Consider the following 20,957-nt stretch of genomic DNA (forward strand, 5'->3'; position numbering starts at 1 on the left):
GCCACTCCTCCCATGACCAGTTTTCTGAATACTATCTCAATTGGCTCCGCTGGCCTCTCTAAGACGATCTCTCCATTCAAAGTGATTTGGAACTGATTTTCTTTTGTTTCTCTTGATGTCATATAACCTACTTACGGTACCATTCACAGAAACAAAATTAGTCTCTTTAGTTTTGCGTTTAGTTTTGCATTTAGTGGTTGTGGACACGTGATCCTTTTTGTAGTTGACAGTTTGAAGGCCAGCACTGAGAGAAAGTCAGACGCAATATATGATAAGACAGACAAAACGGCAAGCAGAAGGGCCCGTGGGAAACAACTCCACAAATATCCACTGTGCCTAATTCTTACTCCTTCTTTTTTTTTTCTTTTTTGCCTATGCGTGCACTAAAATATTCAGAGAATTCCCAATAGATCCTGGTGCTCATCCAAGCGTGGCACTAATGTTTTATCACTGCTCGCTGAGGATTTGACAAAAGCAAAGTCTTATGAGTGTTGAAGACCCTTGTAAGCCCTTTTCAAGTAGTCGCTGACAGGTCTAAGACGTAATTTAGAAGAATAAGCAGCACCAGAGTGATGGCTACCATCACATAGCACTTGTTTTCCATGACACTTTAATCACATGTCGCTCCTTTTGTGCTTTGCTCTCTCTTGTCTTCTAATCCGTGTGAGAGCTGATGAGGATTGATTTCTCTCTTTTCGTCTGTGTTCCAGTTGCAGCCTGAGCAGCTGGACTGCGGCGCAGCCCACCTGCAGCACCCTTTAGCTCTACGGAGGTCCCTGAGGGCCATACCTCTTGTTGAATACCCAGGCCTCAGTTCAGTTTCAGTGGATGATGTACACAACCACACTGTGGTTTTTCTGGGAACCAGTAATGGACGACTACGTAAGGTGAGACCACATAGTGATGGCACATAGGTAAATGCACACTCATTCTCAGAGCTCAAACAGTGATTAAGACTGAGTCTTTACATGATAGTATAACCCCAGGTCATAACATTGTTGCCGTACATAACAGCCGCCACTGAATGGAGTTATTATTCTTATTTTGATTGAGCCCTGAAGCTTGGAAAAACTGGAAAATCCAAAAGTTACGCATGACCGCTCTGATGTGGCTGCTGAATCAGTCAATAAACCAAAGCTGGATGTGCGATGAAACACTTAGAGCCGCTTTAGGACAAGCAGGAATGTCTGCTTTCATCTTGTAGCTTCTCAGCTCTGTCACCACTTAACAAACCCCTCCTTTCTCCACTTCATTCATCCATGGCCCGTCCTGGACCTTAAGTAGCCCTAATCATGTGCTTTAATGTTCCTCAGACCTGATTATTGTCTAAGAGACCAACAGAAAGCCGTTGCACAGGACTTGTTGACGACATGTGACTCAGCCCGCCGTGTGTTGGTCGACAACCTGGGCTTTTAAACATCTGCAGCCGGTCCAGCTTGTGAAAACTTTTCCTGTCCAATTAACAGCATTCCTTAATTCTTGTCTCAGCCACATTCCTGGTCACCCCTGACTGAGCTGCCTGCGAGCGCAACAAGCTGCTCTTCAGCTGTTTGTGGAAACAACACAAGCTGACTCTTAAAGCCCTCTGACTCTATTGTTTTGCATCAGCCTGGTACCTTTTACAACATTGAAACCATGCTGCTGTGGGGATTTTGGATTCGATAAAAGAGCTCCTTATTTTCCTCCCTTTTATGAAGGAACTGCTTTGGCCCCGGCCGAGCATACAGTAATTGGTCGTTGGATGGTTAACTATATACCAGATGCACCACATTGGTTGGGATGGTGTAAGCAGAAGTATGTGTCTGTTTGCTTGATTGCACGTTTGCAGGGTTTTTAGGTGTTTGACTTTGTCTGCGGGCCAAGTGCGAGTGATTTAATGATTCCATGTGTTTACTCATATGAATGCATACCCTGCGATTATGTGCTATATGTTTTTGTGTGTGTCAACCTTTTTATATAGTGCTTGTAGTGTTTTTGTGACCCTAGGGCAACAACATGTGTTGTGCTTTTAACTGTACACGCCTTTCATTGTTTGTCTGTGTATCTGTGTGTGTGGTAGTGACTGTGAGTGTGTGTGTGCCCTGAGGATAGAGCTGTTACAGAGGTTAATGGTGCTGTTAGTGTGTGTAATGTGATTCTGACTGTGAGTTTGGCTCAGACTAAACACAGGGGAGCAGTGGTTCAGATTAAGTTAGGCCTCTTTTACTGTCTTTGAGAGAGCCCTCAGTGAAGTAATTTGTAATTACATGCATTTTTTAATGAAGTCTCTCCCTCCCCATTACAGCTAAATTCCTTTTTCTGCGTCTGGCGGCGTCCACCTTTATCTCCCTCATTTCCGTCCAGTTATTCTTCCTCCATCTCTCAGTTCATCACTCCACTGCCCCCTCTCTCAGCTCCCCTTTTACTTCATATATGAGAGACTTCTGATTCATCGTGCAAACAAGCAGACTTTATCTCTTTCTCTTTCTTGCTCTTTCTCTGCTGCCCCACCTTTTATTCTCTCTCTTTTTTTTTTAACACACTCACACACAGCAGCTGAGCACTCCTCGGTTGAATAGGGCCTTTCATCTGCATGAAGACAGACATAGAATGGAGTCAGAGCGACCTGCCAGTACAGCAGGTGTTTTGTTGGCTGACCGGGTGGTGCTTTGTGCCACAGCTCACCTCAATACTCCTCCTCTCTGCTCCTATTCTTCTCCCCGTCCAGGTGTGTGGGCTGCTGTGTACCTGCTCCTCACAATGTCACTCTGCAAATGTGTTTCTCGTCACTGGAGTGGGGGGGGGTTGAAGACATAGCGCAGCTGCTTACTATCACCAATGTTTGCGTATGTGCATAGGTTGTTGGGTGGTGTTATAAAAATGACAGTGATATTTGGAGGCTGAGATAAAACCTTTCATCATAGGTTTACTAAGCTTCTGTCTGCCCTGGTTTAACATTAACCATTTGGTGGTAAACGTTTTGTCCTCTGTGCGTGTGACGGCGTGTTTGTGTCTGTGTGTGTGACGGCGTGTTTGTGTCTGTGTGTGTGACGGCGTGTTTGTGTCTGTGTGTGTGACGGCGTGTTTGTGTCTGTGCGTGTGACGGCGTGTTTGTGTCTGTGCGTGTGAAGGCGTGTTTGTGTGTCCAGCGGATGGAGAAGTGACACAGCCCATGCTTGTCACAGACTCCACTCAGTTTGCCAGTTCCTCAGGATGTCTCAGTGGAGAAAAGACCCAACAAATCAGAGAAATAAGAGCTTTCACTGTCTGCGTGACAGGAAGTCTCACTCAGCGCAGTTTGTTTTTTCTACAACAACAACGCGCTCTGCGTGTGTGTCTGTGTGTGCGTATGTTTGTGCGTACGTGAGAACATGTCACCATTTTATTATCTTGGGCTGTAGGAAGGCCACTGTGTAGTTAAATCACTGCTCGGCAGACCAAGATTAGGCGCAGTGCTTAAACAAAGAGTTTCCTAAAATGTGTCTGAGAGGGCAGAACATGGAACGATATTAATAAAACATGTTTTACTAAATCTTGTATCGAGTGTTTATATGTACACATATATGAGGGGGTTTTGTTGCTCTTTGTTTGTAGCTCAAGTTTCCAAATTTGCAGATACCGATGCAGTATTTTAAATGCAGATGAGTGAGGAGGCTCAGCCAACTTAAGTTCAGCCATCAGCATCTAGCCCTCTAGTACAACTACCATTTTCCGGTCCTCAGAATGAATAATTGGGGTGGATTTAACAATCAGCAGGGGGCTTCACCACTCCCACAACATTATACTGCCTTCACACAATACATATAGTTCCCCTCTTAAATCCACAAACAGTTACATCATCCAATATATGCATCCTGTGTGGCTGCTGCTATTCGTGCACTTTATGAGCAGGAAGTAAAAAAGGCATACGCTTTGTCCGAAATTACACGCTCACTCAATTCACTCTTTTTTTTAGTTCAGTGAACATAAGATTACATTATTGAATTAATGCTAAATGCCTTGAGCGGTTTTTGTTGCTATTTTCTGCTCTGTTCACATTATTAATTTAAAATTTTACTTTATTGTTGTGCCATAGCTTATGTATTTGTCTCGTGCCTGCAGTTAGAATAAATACACTTAAAAATCTGTTATTTTACAAAAGATACTTCTTACTTATATGATATAAAAAAGTTTTGATTCATAGTTTAGATTGCTTTTAAAAGTAAAAAAAAAAAAAAGCATCAAATGTATCAAAAATAAAACAGGAACAATTTAATATGAAGCTTTTGAGCTGCTGCAGGTCTTGTTGATCACCAATCTTTTTCCGTTGGCACATATTTGCATATTTGGTACATATTTGCTGAGCGACCATTGTTTCTACATTACTTTTCATGGGGCATTATGGAAAAGATTAAGTACATCAAATAGGGTATATAAAATCTAACTCTACATTTGGACAGGATTAACAAATGGCAAAATATGTAGCCCACTATGAGTAGAGGGTGATTTTGGGTATTCCGTGTACTAAAAAATAGTTCCAGTGTACTGACCTTCCAACACAAACTATGAAGTGCAACTGCAGTCTTCTGAATCCTCCCAAATACTAACTTTAATACACAAAACATTTTTTTTAATACACAAAAATCCAGATGTGCCGAATATGAGATCAGGCCCTGGATTTACTCCTAGCTGCTCAATCAACAGTAAATGTAGGCTTACACTCAGCATTTAATATTGGAGAATGTGAGGCAAGTATGAATATGGAGCAAGGACTTGTCAAGTTGACATTTGTTTGTTAAATTAATCTTCTTTTTTTTTCTCTCCTCTATTTTGCAACCTATGTCTGTCTTGTTCACAGCTGACCCTCTTGCCGAACATGTCCGTGGCCAATCAGTGGACACTGAAGCTGCCATTCAGCGAGGCAGTCCACCACATCATGACTTTCGATCCCAACGACAGTAACTTCCTATATGTCATGACTTCTCACCATGTAAGAACAAAACCACATGCAAGGTTTCAGTTGCTCAACTTTTATCACCTAATTTGCCTAATAGAACTATCATCAGAATACATTTACTCCCATTCAGCAGGCCCCTTTTAACACCATTTAGCAGAGCAAAGCCACATTTGTAGTGAAGCCTTCTGTAACTTTCAGTGCTGCATTTCAAAGCCAGTCGGTTTTTTAACCACTATGCTTATGACGGCATTTGTGGCTGCACCTCCAGTACTTATGTCACACTGCACACATGAGATGAAATCACCATGCTTCCTGCTGCTATTCTTAAAATTTCAGTCAAATCAGATATTTGATGCAGTTATTGGACAAATAGTCTTTCATTAAATTATTATAACAACATTCCTTTGCTGTTAGTTTGCTATGCCAATTGTAACTCCATTCGCACATTTGAAATATAACTAAATGCCTTCCTTTTTTAATTAACTGATCGTCCCATTTTGCCATTAACTTTGTTGAAAAAAGAAATCTCTCAGTGTTTGTTTGCATTGTGAACACACGGACCCTTTCAGACAAAGAAGCGACAGGGTGAATTGTTTGCTGCCTCCAAAACTTTAAAGTATCTATTTGTCTGTGTAACACAATTATATGTGAAGATATATATGTGTGTTGTACATTACACAAGAGTTAACCACCATACAATGGGGTTGTAAATGAATAGATAATGATGAGATAAGAGTTACTCTCTATAATAAAGACATTGTAGATCTTATACCGGCTTACAGCTCTAATGTAATAAATGGTCTGTTAAAATGTTAGCTTGTTATGTGTAAGGCTGCAGCAATTTTTTTCATTGTTGATCAATGTACTAGTTGTTTTTGGATTGATATGATAACTATTTTACGGGCCTACAGCCATTTGGAAATAATCACTTTCTGCCATCTTTTTAATATATTTTGTGTGTGTTTTCTTTTTTTGTGGTGTGGTACTCAGATGCTGAGAGTAAAAGTGGCCGAATGTGACCAGTGGAAGAGCTGCAGTGACTGTCTGGGAGCCGGTGACGCCCACTGTGGCTGGTGCACTCTGGAGAACAGGTGGGAAACCCCCCCGTCAGTTACAGCTTCTGTTAATTTAAATCGTCTTCACTGACATGGAAACTCTTCCACTTGGCCTCCTCTCTGCTTCCAGTGAATGATGATTCAATCAAATTATCATATGCTTTGGTGTCACACTCACGTCACATGCTATTTTACATAATCAAAAAGCATAGAAATGTTCACTTCCTCTGCTGTCTGTTTTGAAGTGGGGATCTAGCTGCAACTGTTTGTATCAATGATCTAGTTGACTTAATGGTCATTTTGAAGCAATATAAGAAGATTGATAGCACCATAAAAAAATTTCTGCCTTTCACTCTGATGCTTTAAGCGTGTGATTCAGTAAAACCACTGAGGCTATTTTTCTTGTTTTCACCATCGTCACTCTTAATTTCAAAATGTCGCCCGGCCGATTGAGCCTTGGCAGTAACGTAGTGTGTTTTTGCTTTGGAAGACTGTTGTTGGATAAAAATTGATTTGTTTTTCACTGAGCTCCAGACTTGGGAGTAACATCATTGTTTGGAGCGTTCCCCTGGCTCTCTGGCGTTTTGGGGTGGGTGTGAGAGGCCGGGAGCTCCCATCGAGGAGTGACTTGGCTGGAGTGTAGCTGTGAGCGAATGAGAGTACACTGTGATTAATGTGGCTCTGTCAGGACTGGCTCTCTGGCCCTGTGCTGACTTGCTTTTTGGGAGAATATGTGTGCTGTCGAGCTGTGTTTGTTTGTCTGCGTGTTGGTGTGTGAGTTGGTTGGTTGCTTGGTGATTAAGACGAGATCAGACGAGATAGGGAATTTTGTGATGAGTTGGGCTGCAGCAATGGAGGTTCTGGCATTGCCAGAGGCCTTTCAGAGTTGCATGAGTGGAACTGATGAGTGTGTGTATGTGGTCAGATTGTCTCACTGTCATCTCCCTGTCTCTTCTCCTTATTTATCTATCTGTCATCTCTTTATCCCAGTCCCTTTTTTGCTTCACTGCATTTTTTTTACCCTTGTGAGTCTTCAGCTTCCTTTTTGTTTATTTCTTGCCCTCTGATTCTGCAGTAGTTTTGAGAATTTACCCATCCATCTCTCAGCCTGCCGCTCTGTCTCCCCAGTTCTTGTCTTCTCCTCCCCCAGTGCCCTCGTCCACCTCGCTATCCCCCTACAAAGAAGCGTTGATTGTGATGATGATGGTGGTGGGAGGGGGAGTGCACACTGGCTCTTTTTACAAGGAAATGTCAAAGTGTGCAAGCCTGCGTGCAAGTGTCAGCAAGAGTGCGTGTCGCTTTCTGGCTCTGGAAGGCCAGGGAACTGATGTCATGAGAGTGTGTGCGTTTGATGCACTGTTTGGCCAGTCCTGCCGGCCGATGTGCTGGCACTGTGGCTTCAGAGCCTGGGGGATCAGGGGGTTGAAGTGTGGGGGTGGATAGTCTCCTCCATCACCTCACTGTCTGATACAACTGCAGACTCTGTGGACTGAGAAAAAAACAAGAAAAAATAGGACCACTAGATCTTACAATCTGTGAAGCCACCACTGTCTCTGTGGGTGCCTGTTTGATTTTATGCATGGTTCTGACGTTTCTCAGTGCGTCTGGCATGTAGAGCGAGCATGAAAACATGTCTGTTCACTCATTGGGGGCTGCATTGTTGTCAGAAAGAGAGAACTTGTTTCTCAACCAGAGATAAAGCACAGTCCTTGATCACTCTTTTTATGCTGGCGCTGGTTCAATCTCCCACATGTCGCAAGAAAGCACTTAAATATCTTTATTTGAATCAAATTATGCATGACATGCCATCTTTGCTTTTCACAAATTATCATGCTTATCTGCATGTGCTTATCTCACAGTGACTGTGTGTGTGTTTGTGTCTGTGTGAGTACTTTAGAAGCTCATATGCTCTGCTGCTGTTTAACAGCCTCACTTGATTCCCACCTTATTAGACACTTGGGAGGTGATGAGTTTTCACAGGTCATATTTTAGTTGCAAATGTGGACTCTGTTTATTTTAAGGAGCTGTTTGAAAATCTTTTAATGGCAACAGAGTGCATCGAGGAAGAAGGGGAGTGTGTGTAAATGTGTACATGAGCTGTATTTTCAATGTGTATCTGTCTTTTAGAGAAAAGTAAACTACTTTGAATTTATTTCCTCATAGTGCAACATTTGATGAAACTATTGTTTGAAATAATTGGTGAGCTATGAATCCATATTAAAAAACAATTGTGGAAACTGGAGAACTAAATAACGAATTACTTGGCTAGACGATTGTTTTCTGTCCTTTTCTTTTGAGACTTAAAGCATCACTAGAGATTTCTATTTCAAATTTTTAGCTCTTATGCTCTCCTCACACTTGTGAGATGTAATGTCACTGACATAAAAACAAGCCTCTGAACCCTGCACACGGACAACTATACACATTCATCTGTTGGCATGATTTAGAGGCTGGTCAAAGACACTGCTAGAAGCCACCAAAAAATGTCATGAGATACAGTAGGGCAATGTTATAGGATCTAACTAGAATAAGACACTTATATTAGACAAATTTTAACATTAAGCAAAAAAAAAAAAAAAAAAAGATTGTTCTAGTTTATCTGTAATACCTACTGTTTGCTTCTTCTCATTTACATTTTTAAAGGACTAGAATTTGCCACCAGTATAAAATCAATACATATGCAACATAATGCACATTGTATGCATCACAGTGCCATGTATTACTGCAGTAGGCTGCAAGTAAACAATGGCTAGACGATGCAGGTGTGTCACACATCATATTTGATTGACATCGGTGTAAAATGAAGGCTTTGAAGGACTTCTCATTTTGTTAAATGCCTCTCATCTCGCCTCAGCTCTCCTCCTGTCTGTCCCTAAGTTGAGTGGAGTAATCATGTGTGGGCAATTTGGAAAATAGGATAATAGGTCTGTGTTTACCCTACGATAGACTATCGACTTGTGCGGGATGTACCCAGCTTCTGCTGTAATCTTATACAAACCAAAACAAGTTTTCCTATTAGTCTTTTTTGTGTGTTATTCATCTATATATATCACCATGTAACATTCTTTCATGATTCCTATTGACTAATGGGCTGACCAATCATAACAGAAGTCTTTTAGGCACATAAAGCAAAATAAATGTGTTTAAAAAGACTGAAACATGCCATAGAGGCTGTACTTTGGCACAGAATTACATGTTAGAAAGCAAGATGGCGGCAGATTAACTTTTGTACTTCTGATGGTGATGAAAGAACAGTCCAATCAGAAAAAATTATTTAGAATTTCTTAACGACGCCATAAGCACACTGGTCTATTCAATAATTATTGAGATATTTTAGCTCAGCTGTGGTGGGCCATTGAATCGACAAAGAATTGTTTTTGTAGCTGTGATCTGAAGCTTGGGTGTTATATTAGCAGCTGTACTAAATTCTCAGATGTAGTCATTGAACAACTGTTAAAACGAAAGTACAATTAAAAGCAAAACAATACTGTGTCATAGTCTGTGCGTGTCAGGTATGTTTTTGGTGCTAACGCTAAGATAGAACCAAAAACATAACCAAAACTCACAGACTGTGACATATTAATCATCAAACGGTGTATTTTTATATCTATTTCAGTGTGACCATTGAGAGTATGTTCAGAGTTTATGAGTTTGTTTTTGTCTGGGTTTTTTTCCACTGTTTGTAGAGCCGCCATTTCTATTTTTAAGCTCAGTAGCCGACCTCACGGCCCCACTGGGGCTGTAAGTGCCAGTGGGACTGAGAACGTGGACGCTCACTTTTTTTTCCAAACACAAATACTCACAGGCATGCAGGCACATGGAGGCACGCTTTATTTTAAAACAACTGTCAAAGTGTGAGAGTGACTGGGATGTGCCAAACTCATTCTGTGGCGTGTGTAAAGACGTGGCTAAATGGGGTCTCTTTGGTTCCTCCTTACTCTGAGGTCACTTTGTCCTTCCAGTGTGCACTGCAGATGAACTGAGCCCTGTGCCAACAGTGAACTTCATTAGTGAAGCAAAAGTCAGAGAGGGAGACCACCTTGCTTGTTGAATGCCCTTTTACAATCCCTCTGTCCTAGACATTCATTATACTCACAGATTAGCACACATGCACAGAGTATGCTTTATGTGTGTCCAAGCAAACAAACACACACATTCATCTATGCACTGTTGGTAGTTGTTTCATTCTGATAACTGTAACTGGCCCCTGGTATTGGCGCCTGCAGGATGCGTTGCCATAGCACTGTGTGTGACCTGGAGTCAAGTAGTCTCTTGTGTCGAGCCAGGAAAACTGACAGTGGAGGTCTGAATGTGATATTAGGAGACCAGTGCACCTCATAAATCTGCAGGAAGCAGACCGTGAAACCCAATGGTGAGAAGTCCTGGAATTAAATGCAAACTGAAAAGTTTGTGCTCTCCTCGCAAAAGATGAAATGTTGACCTTGAAACTATGTATTCTCACATTCACTGTGGTAAGCCTGTGGCCTTGATAACTACCTGTAGCAATGACAAGCACTTATTATTTAGTGTGAGCAAGCAAACAAGATGGTAACGTGCAAATGCTAATTAAATACACATAAAACCTCCAGTTAGGAAACCAAATCTCTTTGTGCAGTCACCTAAACTCAAGCTAAATACGACATATCACATCATGTCACATTTAGCTGTCAAAGACAGTATCTTCTTATATGACTTCAATTTTGACACTTTCTGTCCAGATGTACTATCCAGAAGGAGTGTGCTCAGGGGCTGTTGGCACGCTCTTGGATCAGCTTGGGTGAAGGCCCCCAGCAGTGTCCGTCCATCACCCTGACGCCCAAAGAGATCAGCATCTCAGCAGACATCAAGGTAGCATGAACTCACTTCGCACTGTTGTTGCCATCACATCCTTCTCATAAGACAAACAGGCACGACTTTTGATCTTTACAAAAGGTATGACTGCAATGAGGGCAGTGTATTTAAAGCTGATGCCACGCACACATTTATAACCTGACACTTCTCTCTGTTACTGCCTAACCTATTATTATTTCTCTGCTGTTAAAATCATGTCAGTGATGCTCCGCCGCCACAACCTCATTCTGATGTTCAGCTTGTCAATTAGCAGTCTGCTTTGAGACGATACTGTCTTTGTTCACTCCTATCTCTCACATAGCACCTCTGTTTAAACACGACTCTCAGCTCTGAGCCACATGCGAGCTCTTTTGTGCTAAAGAGAATGACACACAGGAACCTGAGAAATATTTAACAGCCAGATGCCCAACTGCTTTTAAGTGTTTGAAGTTTGAACAGTGTGTGTGTTAGAAGAGCTACACTGCCCACACAGTCTTTAATTTGTTTCAGTAATTAAAGCTTTATTTCAAACGGAATGTTCTGAAGCACAAAGCTTGAAGAGAAATGTATGGTCACATATTATAAGCTTAGAAATGTCTCTTTTTGAAATAAATCACCTGAGATAATGGACTTCAGTTACACCCTTGATGGTTCTCAAAGGGCTTTGCATATTTCAACAAACAAGATTTTGTTGAGTTTCTTTTATATTACTGGAGATTACAATCTTGTGCGTGGGCCATTATACGTAGAAAAAGAGGTTGGGCATGATGAAAAAAACTTTTTGTCAAAATTAGATAATTAAATTTATAAGTGAAAGCATAGAACTCTTGTTCTAAGTTGCGACATTTGACATTTGGTCCATTCGCACACGTAACCCTGTTGTGTAGTTTGGATCTTGTAAACTTTTAGGTTTTCCTCCTATGAATAAACCCTGTTCTCCAGTTAAAAGAGTTGGCTAAGGGGGGCGGGGGTTTACCACACGCCAGAGTTAGGACACTGTGTAAAATGTAAATAAAACAAAATACTGTGATCAAAAAAAAATCTCATAAACACATGCACTCACACACTCACAATAGAATATAGAAAACGCGTCAGAAATTGAAAGTGAGACATTCATAATATCCTCGAGAGATTCTCTGAATGTAGATGATGGAAGATACAATTTTATGCAGAGTGAAGGTTATTCTTGCTGAACTTTAGCCAATCTTTACTTACTTCTGAGAGGCTCTACATCTCTAAAGTACTCTTTTTGTACCTAGTTAATTTCCTGCCAATTAACCTAATTAGGTGTTACATTGGTTCTTTTTAGTACCTCTTACTTTTCCGGTCCTTTTTTCCAGGCTGAGATTGGCTGCCACTGTCAAATTCAAGATGAGCTTATATTTTTCAGGAAATAGTAAAATGTCTCACTTTCACTTTTTCTTTAAACTACCGTGAATTTAAAAAAAGTGCTTCATGAAATTTTGCAAATCATTGCATTCTGTTTCTATTTACATTTTACACGGTGTCCTAAAAATAATTTAAGATACATTTTTGACAGTGCAAAACAGCCTCTGGTCTTCATTAAGCTTCATTAAGTTTCCTCCAATGACACAAGTCTTTAATGGAGGCTGTAACATATATCGTCATACTCCGACCCCGTCATACTTATTCTTATGTGTAAGTACAGCAGAATGTAATAAATTTAAAAATGCACAAAAGGGTGTATAGGTTAAGAGTTTGAATGAGAAAACATTTTGGTCACCCACTGCATTTTGTGTAAAAGGAAGGAAAGTGTGATTGCTGTGCTTCATCACGTAGCTCTTTTAAAAGGAGATCTATGCTACTGCATGATTTTAATCAGCTTCACTTCAGTTTTTGTTTCTGCTGATTTAAATTGCACATTCAACTTTCAGTGTTTAGTCAAACTTTTTCATGTGCAAAAACAAAGTGTGGCTTTTCTGCTACACCTGAGATCAAGATAAGCAATATTAAGATCTTTTTGACTTTGATGATGAGCATCACTTTCACAATCTGCTATGTTCATCTTAATCTTGTAGGGGTTTGTTTATAGGCGGTATTGTCAGTTCATGTGACGCCACCGGTCTGATTTAATCAGTCTTGGCAGGGTAATATATCCTGGTCCAGAGAGTGCCTGCATGATACTTGAGTGTTATGACATGCAAACGGTTGTGTTCAATAATTTCTTCCAGTCAGTACATCATGTTACGGAGAGACAACACAGCCATGATTAGATGGCTGACCTCTGACACTTCGAATATATTTGACCTTTAATTACAGCTCCTAATTTGATGGAAGTCAGAGATGACAGATCATTAATTGGTTCATTACTTGTGGACATTTGCTTGTTAGGAAGATCAGTCCTCAGATGGCTGCGATTGCTTCACCGCCTGCCTGAACCACAGGAAGGAAGCTCTGCTCAAGGTTGTCTCCCCAAACAGGAAGCAGCAGGCAGGAAGTCAGGGCCTTAGCCAGGAAATGATCAATTCCACCAGACAATAGTGCAGATTTTTAAGACATGTCAGCACATGCCGCTGACCACCTCGGCTCCTGCCTGCTGAGACGGAGAATATTGCTCTTCCTCTTTTCTTAACGATCCTCGCCAGCCCCCCTTTCCCCTCTTATTCTTTCTCACATTTAAATCATTTAGCTGAAATCCAGACATGTCAGGGAGGTGTTATGTTTCTCATTATACGTCTGTCATACTTCATCACGTACCCAGATTTAGATGTGAAAGTAGCACTCTGCCATCTGTTTCTTCATTACACAGGAGTTTCTCCATTTCTCTGCCTGAACTCCTGAACAATCTTGAAGTAACGCCAACATCATCCTCCCACTATCTTAAACTGAGTGTACATAAACTGAATTGGAATACATATTTGTGAGAATTCAGTGGAGAATTCAAAATCTTATTAATTTTGGTCAAGATGAGCAGCTATTTATGTTTTCTACTTCTGTACATGTTTTTGTCCAAGGTTGTTGGCATCCTTATAAATGGCAGTGTTCCTGATCTGACTGGCTCCCGGGTGGAGTGTGAGTACAGCCCAGGGCTTTCTACCGCTGCCACGGTGCACCTGGACTACGGCCCCGCTCAGATCCAGACCTGTCCCCTGCTCTCTCGAAAACACTACCAATCAATCCTCCCTGGCACAGGTGAGCCACGCGAACATGCCTGCGTTTGACAGCCATATTTTTCCGCATGCAACAAGTAGAGTTATTGTATTTAATTCTTTTGTTTTCACAAGAGCAAATGTAATTTCCCATTTCATCTCTTGTAATGCAGAAAAGTCAGTGTAGCATCAAATTGCATTCCTTTCTAGTTTGCTTATGACAGCGCTATAATCTCTAAATGCTCCAGAGCTTGACATGCGCTGTTGTGCATATGGCTTTGTCTCTGTAGATTACCTGACTGTTTCTGTGGCGATAAAAGTGAATGGCACATCTGTGGTATCTGGGAGCCTTATCTACTATGACTGCGAGAGGACTGGAGCAATACACCCAAAGATGTCGTAAGTCTCACGTTTGCATTTATTGGCACTTAGTGATTATTTATTTTGCTTGGCCTACTAAAAGCCTCATTATATTCCCCTACATCCTGATTCATTTAGTTAGAATGTAGCCGTAGAAAGCTAATTTCCTCAAAAATTATACAGTTTTGAGTTGCAAGTAATGAGAACATTTCTATAGCTTTATATTTTTCTTCGAGAAATGTTTTTCTAACAGGTAGTTATTGACAAAAAGTAAGATGAAGAATTTCTCATTAAGACAACATTCAAATTGCAAAAACACCGTGAAAGACTGAGCTGGTAGTTCCCACACTTCCCACACAAAAAGGAACGTCTAGTTGACGTTCCTTGTCACGGCTCAGATCAGTTGTTAGCAGTAACACCAGGAATGACTTCCCCTTTGAGAAGTTTTTTTTTTTCTAAATATATGTTTCTAAATATATGTTAAGAAGTCAGATTGTCCTGATTCGGTTTCACAAGAAGACCCAAGCCAACTGCTGAACTGTATATTAAGATTAATAATGATCTACTAATGAAACATGTAACTTGACCCACTTTTTCAGTATCTGAGACTTCAATATTTCATACATCAAGGACAGTTTGCTGATAATAACTTTATATTTTTACATAGATAGGACTTAAATGGATAGGTATTTTTTGTTTTGTATTTTTACTTTTATTCAATATCCGGAACTGAGTGCTTCCTCCTTTTGGACCTTCAGCCACTGGCTACTAGATTTGTAATAGATCCTTCAAAACAAACCTGCCTAAAATGAGACTAAATACCAACAAACTACCAGGGTAGCGATCCCTAAACAGCAAACCTCAACCAAAATATCCCCTTTACCCTTTAAGGCATTTCAGATGTGCACACACAGCTGGACAGTGAAAGCAAAACAAAGCTTCTCTCCTGCATTTGTCTGCTCCATGTCCCCAGTCTCCTCATCAACTGCTTTCTATTTAGGCCTCGGTGGGTAAACACAGCCAACATGTCCTCTTGGAGGGCTTATTGTGTGTTTGGCTTACTCAAGAAATCTCAGTGTAGGATCAAATGTTGGATTAATATGTTGTAAACGTTAAGCCAAAGGAAATTAGATATGTTTGCCTGGTTGATCATGCCGATGTTTGTTTTTGTGAAGGACTGAGACTCGTATGGCCTGGTCACAAAGAGGGTTTTCTCGTATCTGGAGGCAATCCAGCTGGCTTCCTCCTGCATGTTGGACCATGTCAGAGGATCCACTCTATCTGATGGGCAGATCTTAAGCTTAGAGCGCCATCAGCGTGTCTGTGTGCGTTTGACTGATTCACTGGGATCAAAAAGCACTGTGGTTCCTTCCTTTTGTTCACTTTTTGAAAGCAGTTTCGAGGTGTGAATACAGCAGTTGCAGGTATGTGCGTGCAAGACTGCACCCAATATGTGCACATGGCCTCGGCGCTCGGCATGGTCCAGAGGTGTGAAATTAGATGGTGGATTGTCTAAGGTGATAATGAGCAAAGTGCCATTCTCACAGGATGAGTATTGCACTCCAAAATGCGGAACTGCTATACTCTATCTGATCTTAATCATTGCTTGCTGTTTTTTTAAATAGCGAATTTTGTGATCCACTTATCCTCAATAAAACAAGATATTAGTTTGTTTGTTTGTTTCTTCAAACAAACAAAGAGATTTTTTTTCTTGAAAAGAGCCATATGTCAAGTTTATTCTCTTATTAGATACTGATGTCTTACATCTGGACAAATGATCAAACACACACACACACACACACACAAATCTTTTTTCTTGATCAACTTGCCTTTTCTCTTTTCTAAACTGTTATTACAATTATTTTGAACACAACATTGTGTTCGTCTTCTCATATCAATAGAGAAGATATCCTCCACAGACTCATCCACCAAACATGATACGTCATCTTGAGCCAATCACCACAGCATCACTGTTCTCAGCACAGATGTGTGGTGGTTAGCCCTGTTATCTCACAGTAAGAAGGGTGCTGGTTCGGATCCCGGATGGGCCCTCTCTGTGTTGAGTTTGCCTGTTCTTCATGTGCGTGCGTGGGTCTGTTGGTACAATACCACAGACAATGCGTGAGCCATTACTTTGCATGTAAACACAATGGATGTGTGATGAGCTTGAAATTTGGCATAATGGCAGTTTGAATTTGGTGGTCCGACTTGATTACAAATTGTTCTGACATCTGTAATGTTTCTGATATCACGGCTCACACCAGCAATTAAGATTTTGAATATTCTGGCTGACTCAGTTTGACTCGGTTTTTTTTTGGTAATTATTTTTCGTGTGTGTCTTTGTGTTTTCAGCAAATCAACAAAAATGTAATTATGAATCACTGGAGGAAATGTTTTTTTTTACTGATATTTGGGTCAAGGTACCTCACTGACAGTATTTTCACTAAATTATATTTGTGAACTGGATCAGTTTGTATGTATTTCAAAGAAGTGTGTGTTTTTGTGAGGGTGCGTTGTGCGTGAGTTTGTTTAGACAGTTCTTCTTTGAAAGTGGTCACTGGGCAAAGTGTTAATGGCAACCAGATGAGAGCATTCCAGTCTAACACCTAACCTGCTCTCTCACTCTTGTCTCTCCCTTGTCTCTCAGGGACAGTTCTTTTTGTGCGTGTATGTTTGGCTTTTTATCTCAAGTTTTCTATGTCTCTTTCCCTCTATTTTTCTCTTTCCTCATCCGTCTCTGCCCTTTAGCTCCTCCTTCTATGTCCTTTCTGTGTCGCTCCCCCCGAAACTGATCTTTTCTGCTGAACGTATTTCTCTTTGACAGAGATGTGATTGAGGATGTGTGTTTAACCGCTGTGTCTACTGAGAGGCCCTGAGAGTGTGAGCCTGACTGTGTATTTAGCGTGTGTGTGTATGTGAGTGGTCATTATGACTTGGGGTGGGCAGTTTCACAGGGTATTTGCTGTCAGTGTTCGGTCAAGCGAAGAGCGTGTGTGTTTATGCCGGCAGTCTGCAATAAAAATGTGCATGTGTGAACGTGTGTGGGTGGTGAGGTTTAGGTGTTTTACTAGGACAGACAGGGAGTCAGGAAAAACAGAAAAGCTGCAGCTGATAAGAGCCTTGAGGGGTCCGTCTGCTTCTAATCAGAACACACACACGTTTCAATTACATGTCTGCATCCTCTTACACTCACCCCTCTCCACCTAATCTAGAGACCCCCTCTGAGTGCTGCTATCACTGGAGGCACTATCAGTCCTAGTGTGGGACATCTGTCTCTTCCCAGAGGCACCACAATGATGAACACCCTACTCACACACTTATAAGTTCTGTTCTATTTAGGTAGTTTATCTGGAAGACACATTTTTCTGTCCACATCCCCGTACTCTGCCCTGTATCATCTCAGCTATACATCCAACCTTTGTAAAGCCTGTGCCTCTTTAATCTGTGCTCATGGGCACTGAGCCAGCGAGCATGAACTGCGAGAAGTTAACAACGTGCTGATGGACTTTCTTTTTGAAATGCCTTCATACAGGCAGTGTAAACCTCGAGTCTGATCTCACAGAGATATAAACACAAGCGACAGCATGCATACTCACGCATCATCATTTAGCAGTTTTTCAGAGAGTTTAATCTCAGCAGATTTGGCCCAGTTTGACCTCTCTGCTGGCTGTGCTGTAACTGTGTGTCTGCTACTGTGACTAATCATTACTTCCTTTTATTAAAGCTTAACTTTGATGCCTGTAATCAGCTCAGCCTCTCCGTTTGTGTTGCACTCAGAATTAGTCAGAGTTGGCCACAGACTCAACTATTGCATGGGAACGATCACAAGGAGATACTATAGCAGTGAAAACAGGTCAGATTAAGCTATGTTTGATCCATGTGTCTCAATTCTTTCCACATATGTTTGCCTATGTCTTTGTCAGATGCGTGAGTTGCCTGAGCACCAAGTGGAAGTGTTACTGGGACCAAGAGAACCACCTGTGTGTCTCCAGTAAAGATGATTCAAAGCACAACCTGCTCGAGGTGAGGAATTCTCCTTGCACACCATCAACCAGACAGATGCCTGAGGGAGCTCACAATATCAATGTGCTACGAGTCAAATCCTCAGACTCAATCCAGACTCTGCTATCCAAAAAGTGTCCAGACTGGTTAGGCAAGAGCAACCCACGTGGTGACTCACTTTAGTGTTACAGTCTGAGTGTCTCAACTACAGCACAGCAAAATGTTGAAACCAGCAATAAAATCTCAGGAGGTTCTGGTTTTACAGACTCATAAGAGGGTAATGTGCCATTTTAAAGCTCATTTGACCTGCTCTGAAATTTCACTCTTTGGCAGGTTTGTGTGATGGAGTGAAAGAGTAGATTCGCTGTCCCGTTTTTTTATATCCTTTTATTTTTAGTCAAAATTGATGCACAAATGGACTATGTAGTTGCATGCTCAGCAATGCAAAACCCTGTAAGCCTGAGAAGCACTTTGAAAGGCAAACATATCGGTGGCTGCGAAAGATGAAATTTGATCCAAAACTAGCACAGCCTCATTGAAACCAATTATCACCATCCTCTGGAAAATTTCCTGACAACATCAAGAATAAGACAGCCTCAGAATTAGGTGTGTCTCTTTTGGATTTTTATTCCCATGGCCTGTGTGCCTGGGCATATTATTCCCCACTGGTTTTGATTCTACTCACACTACCAGTTCGAATCAGATGTGAGAGGATATGGCTCACAGTTCTCTGACGAGTTGCTGTTTAACTTGTCTTGTTTAATGTTTGGATTCATATCACAAGACCCACCTGTTAAACAGATGAAGGCATTTTAAAGCTGGCAATTATGTTTTTTTGGAAATAAGCTTTCGAGCTTTATTGTGTTATCCTGGCGCTCTGTTTTTTTTTTTAAATTTAAGTATGTGGTGCGGTTTATATGGAACTTAATCATGTATTTATTTTTTAATATGAACGGAGAATGTCAAATAAAATCATTCATTCATTCATTCAACCAGAAAAAAAAAATTACAATATAGGTCATAAGGACATTTTGAAATTGGTTATTCCTGCTCTGCTGAACCCATCACAGTGTCCGGTGGGTCTGCTTTTCTAATCCCTCATTGTCCTTCTATTTGAAGCTATTGTTGTTTCCCTCTGAGCTAGACTTCACCCTCTCATTTCCTCCTCCTCCAGATAAACAGGACAGGTATTTTGGGTTGCGGATGTGTGTGGGGGAGCCATTGTTTTCTTTAACTCTTATATGTCACTTCCTGCCCCTAACACCCCTCCTTTCATCACAGAGTGCAGCTACCTGTCCCAGCCTGGTTCCATCAGAGGTTCCTCCATCGCCATCAGGAATGGCCCAAGACTTTACCCTATCCCTGAGCAACATCCAGGAGGTATGACAGACTGCCTCCGGCTATGGAGCTGGAATTGGACTTTTTCCAAAATGCATGTTGTGAAAATGATTGGAATAAAACAGAAGCATATGGTGTGTTTGCTTCATGCTGAGCTAAAAACAGATGGATATTTGTGTGCTGTGATTTGGGTCAATGAATGAGTAAAACCTGAGTTTGGGTGTTCTCCATGTTGACAGACAGAGATAGTGATGATGGAGAATGAGTGAAAATCTGTGAATGTTTCTCTCTCTGCTCAGCTGTCTGAGCACGCCAGGCCTTTGCTTTCTAACTGTGACTAGCAGACCAGCATCGACACAGTGCACAATGTACAGTCTGTCTGAGGCAGCATGTGTGGCAGGAGCTTTATTTTGTTCATTTTTAATTTGGCCAGTCTTCCCAGATCAGTTTTCAAACTCCTGTTCTTATAGTTAATTCATGAGTGAGCCAGAAGCTGATCCCGCTCCACTGAAAAGGACGCAACTGGGATCTGCTAAAAATTCCAGTGCTGACTAGTTGCCAGGCGTGGTCAGTCACACGCCTAACCCTGGCTGCCCTCTCAAGCCGTCTCCTGGTGTGTTGCTATGGTGACAGACATTGAGTCACACACGCACACACTTTGTCAGGATAGCCTTGATGTGATTGGCCATTCGTTCTACTCCTCATTATGAAAGTTTATACAAACTGACATTGTTTGAATAATGTCTTCATCTCGTCTGCAAGTCACCAAAGCAGGAAATGGGCTGTCAATCAAATTCAGTACCCCTCCAAAACACGTCACAGTCACTTGGATCCTTCTGGAATTTCTTGTGAGTTTTGCTTTTGTTCCCACACTTCTACTAAAGGGACAGAAAAATCTGTGATGAAACAGGTTTACAAAACATTTAATGACATGAAAATGCTTAAAAGTTAGTGGTGGTTGGTTCACAGTTAACATACAGCAGGGAAACTTTTAAAGTACTACAAGAAACAAGAACCCTTCAATGGCCAGAAAAATAGCCATCTCTGGTATCAGTGAAATGGCAGAATCCTGGAGAGGCCGATCAAAGTAGACCAATTTATACTGACTGAAAAATGAATGCTTCCACTTTAAGCACTTATTCTTTACTGCTCTTACCTATCTTAGCTTCTTTATGGTTCCAGCATCACATATCTTGGCTCAGTGAAACACTGAGCACTCATTTTGTGAAGAATAAATTCACACTCATTATTCTGACTCCCATATGAATTGCAGAGGTGTGGGACTCCAGATGTTTATGAATATGAATTTTGAACGTCTTTTCCTGGCAGGCACAATTATTATGGGTT

The 20,957-nt window shown here is 41.2% G+C and overlaps 1 protein-coding gene across 1 annotated transcript in view; it reads left to right on the forward strand.

Moving 5' to 3' along the window:
- Positions 1-20,957, forward strand: part of plxnd1 (plexin D1) — a 65,791-nt gene that overhangs the window by 2,395 nt on the left and 42,439 nt on the right. Inside the window, exons 2-9 of the mRNA XM_075474806.1 lie at positions 711-887; positions 4,817-4,948; positions 5,906-6,006; positions 10,689-10,818; positions 13,776-13,953; positions 14,201-14,309; positions 18,194-18,293; positions 19,554-19,652. Of these exons, the coding sequence (XP_075330921.1) occupies positions 711-887; positions 4,817-4,948; positions 5,906-6,006; positions 10,689-10,818; positions 13,776-13,953; positions 14,201-14,309; positions 18,194-18,293; positions 19,554-19,652 (1,026 nt within the window). The remainder of the gene's footprint in view (positions 1-710; positions 888-4,816; positions 4,949-5,905; positions 6,007-10,688; positions 10,819-13,775; positions 13,954-14,200; positions 14,310-18,193; positions 18,294-19,553; positions 19,653-20,957) is intronic.

Source organism: Odontesthes bonariensis, chromosome 10 (assembly GCF_027942865.1).
Source record: "Odontesthes bonariensis isolate fOdoBon6 chromosome 10, fOdoBon6.hap1, whole genome shotgun sequence".
Classification (NCBI taxonomy): Eukaryota; Metazoa; Chordata; class Actinopteri; order Atheriniformes; family Atherinopsidae; genus Odontesthes; species Odontesthes bonariensis.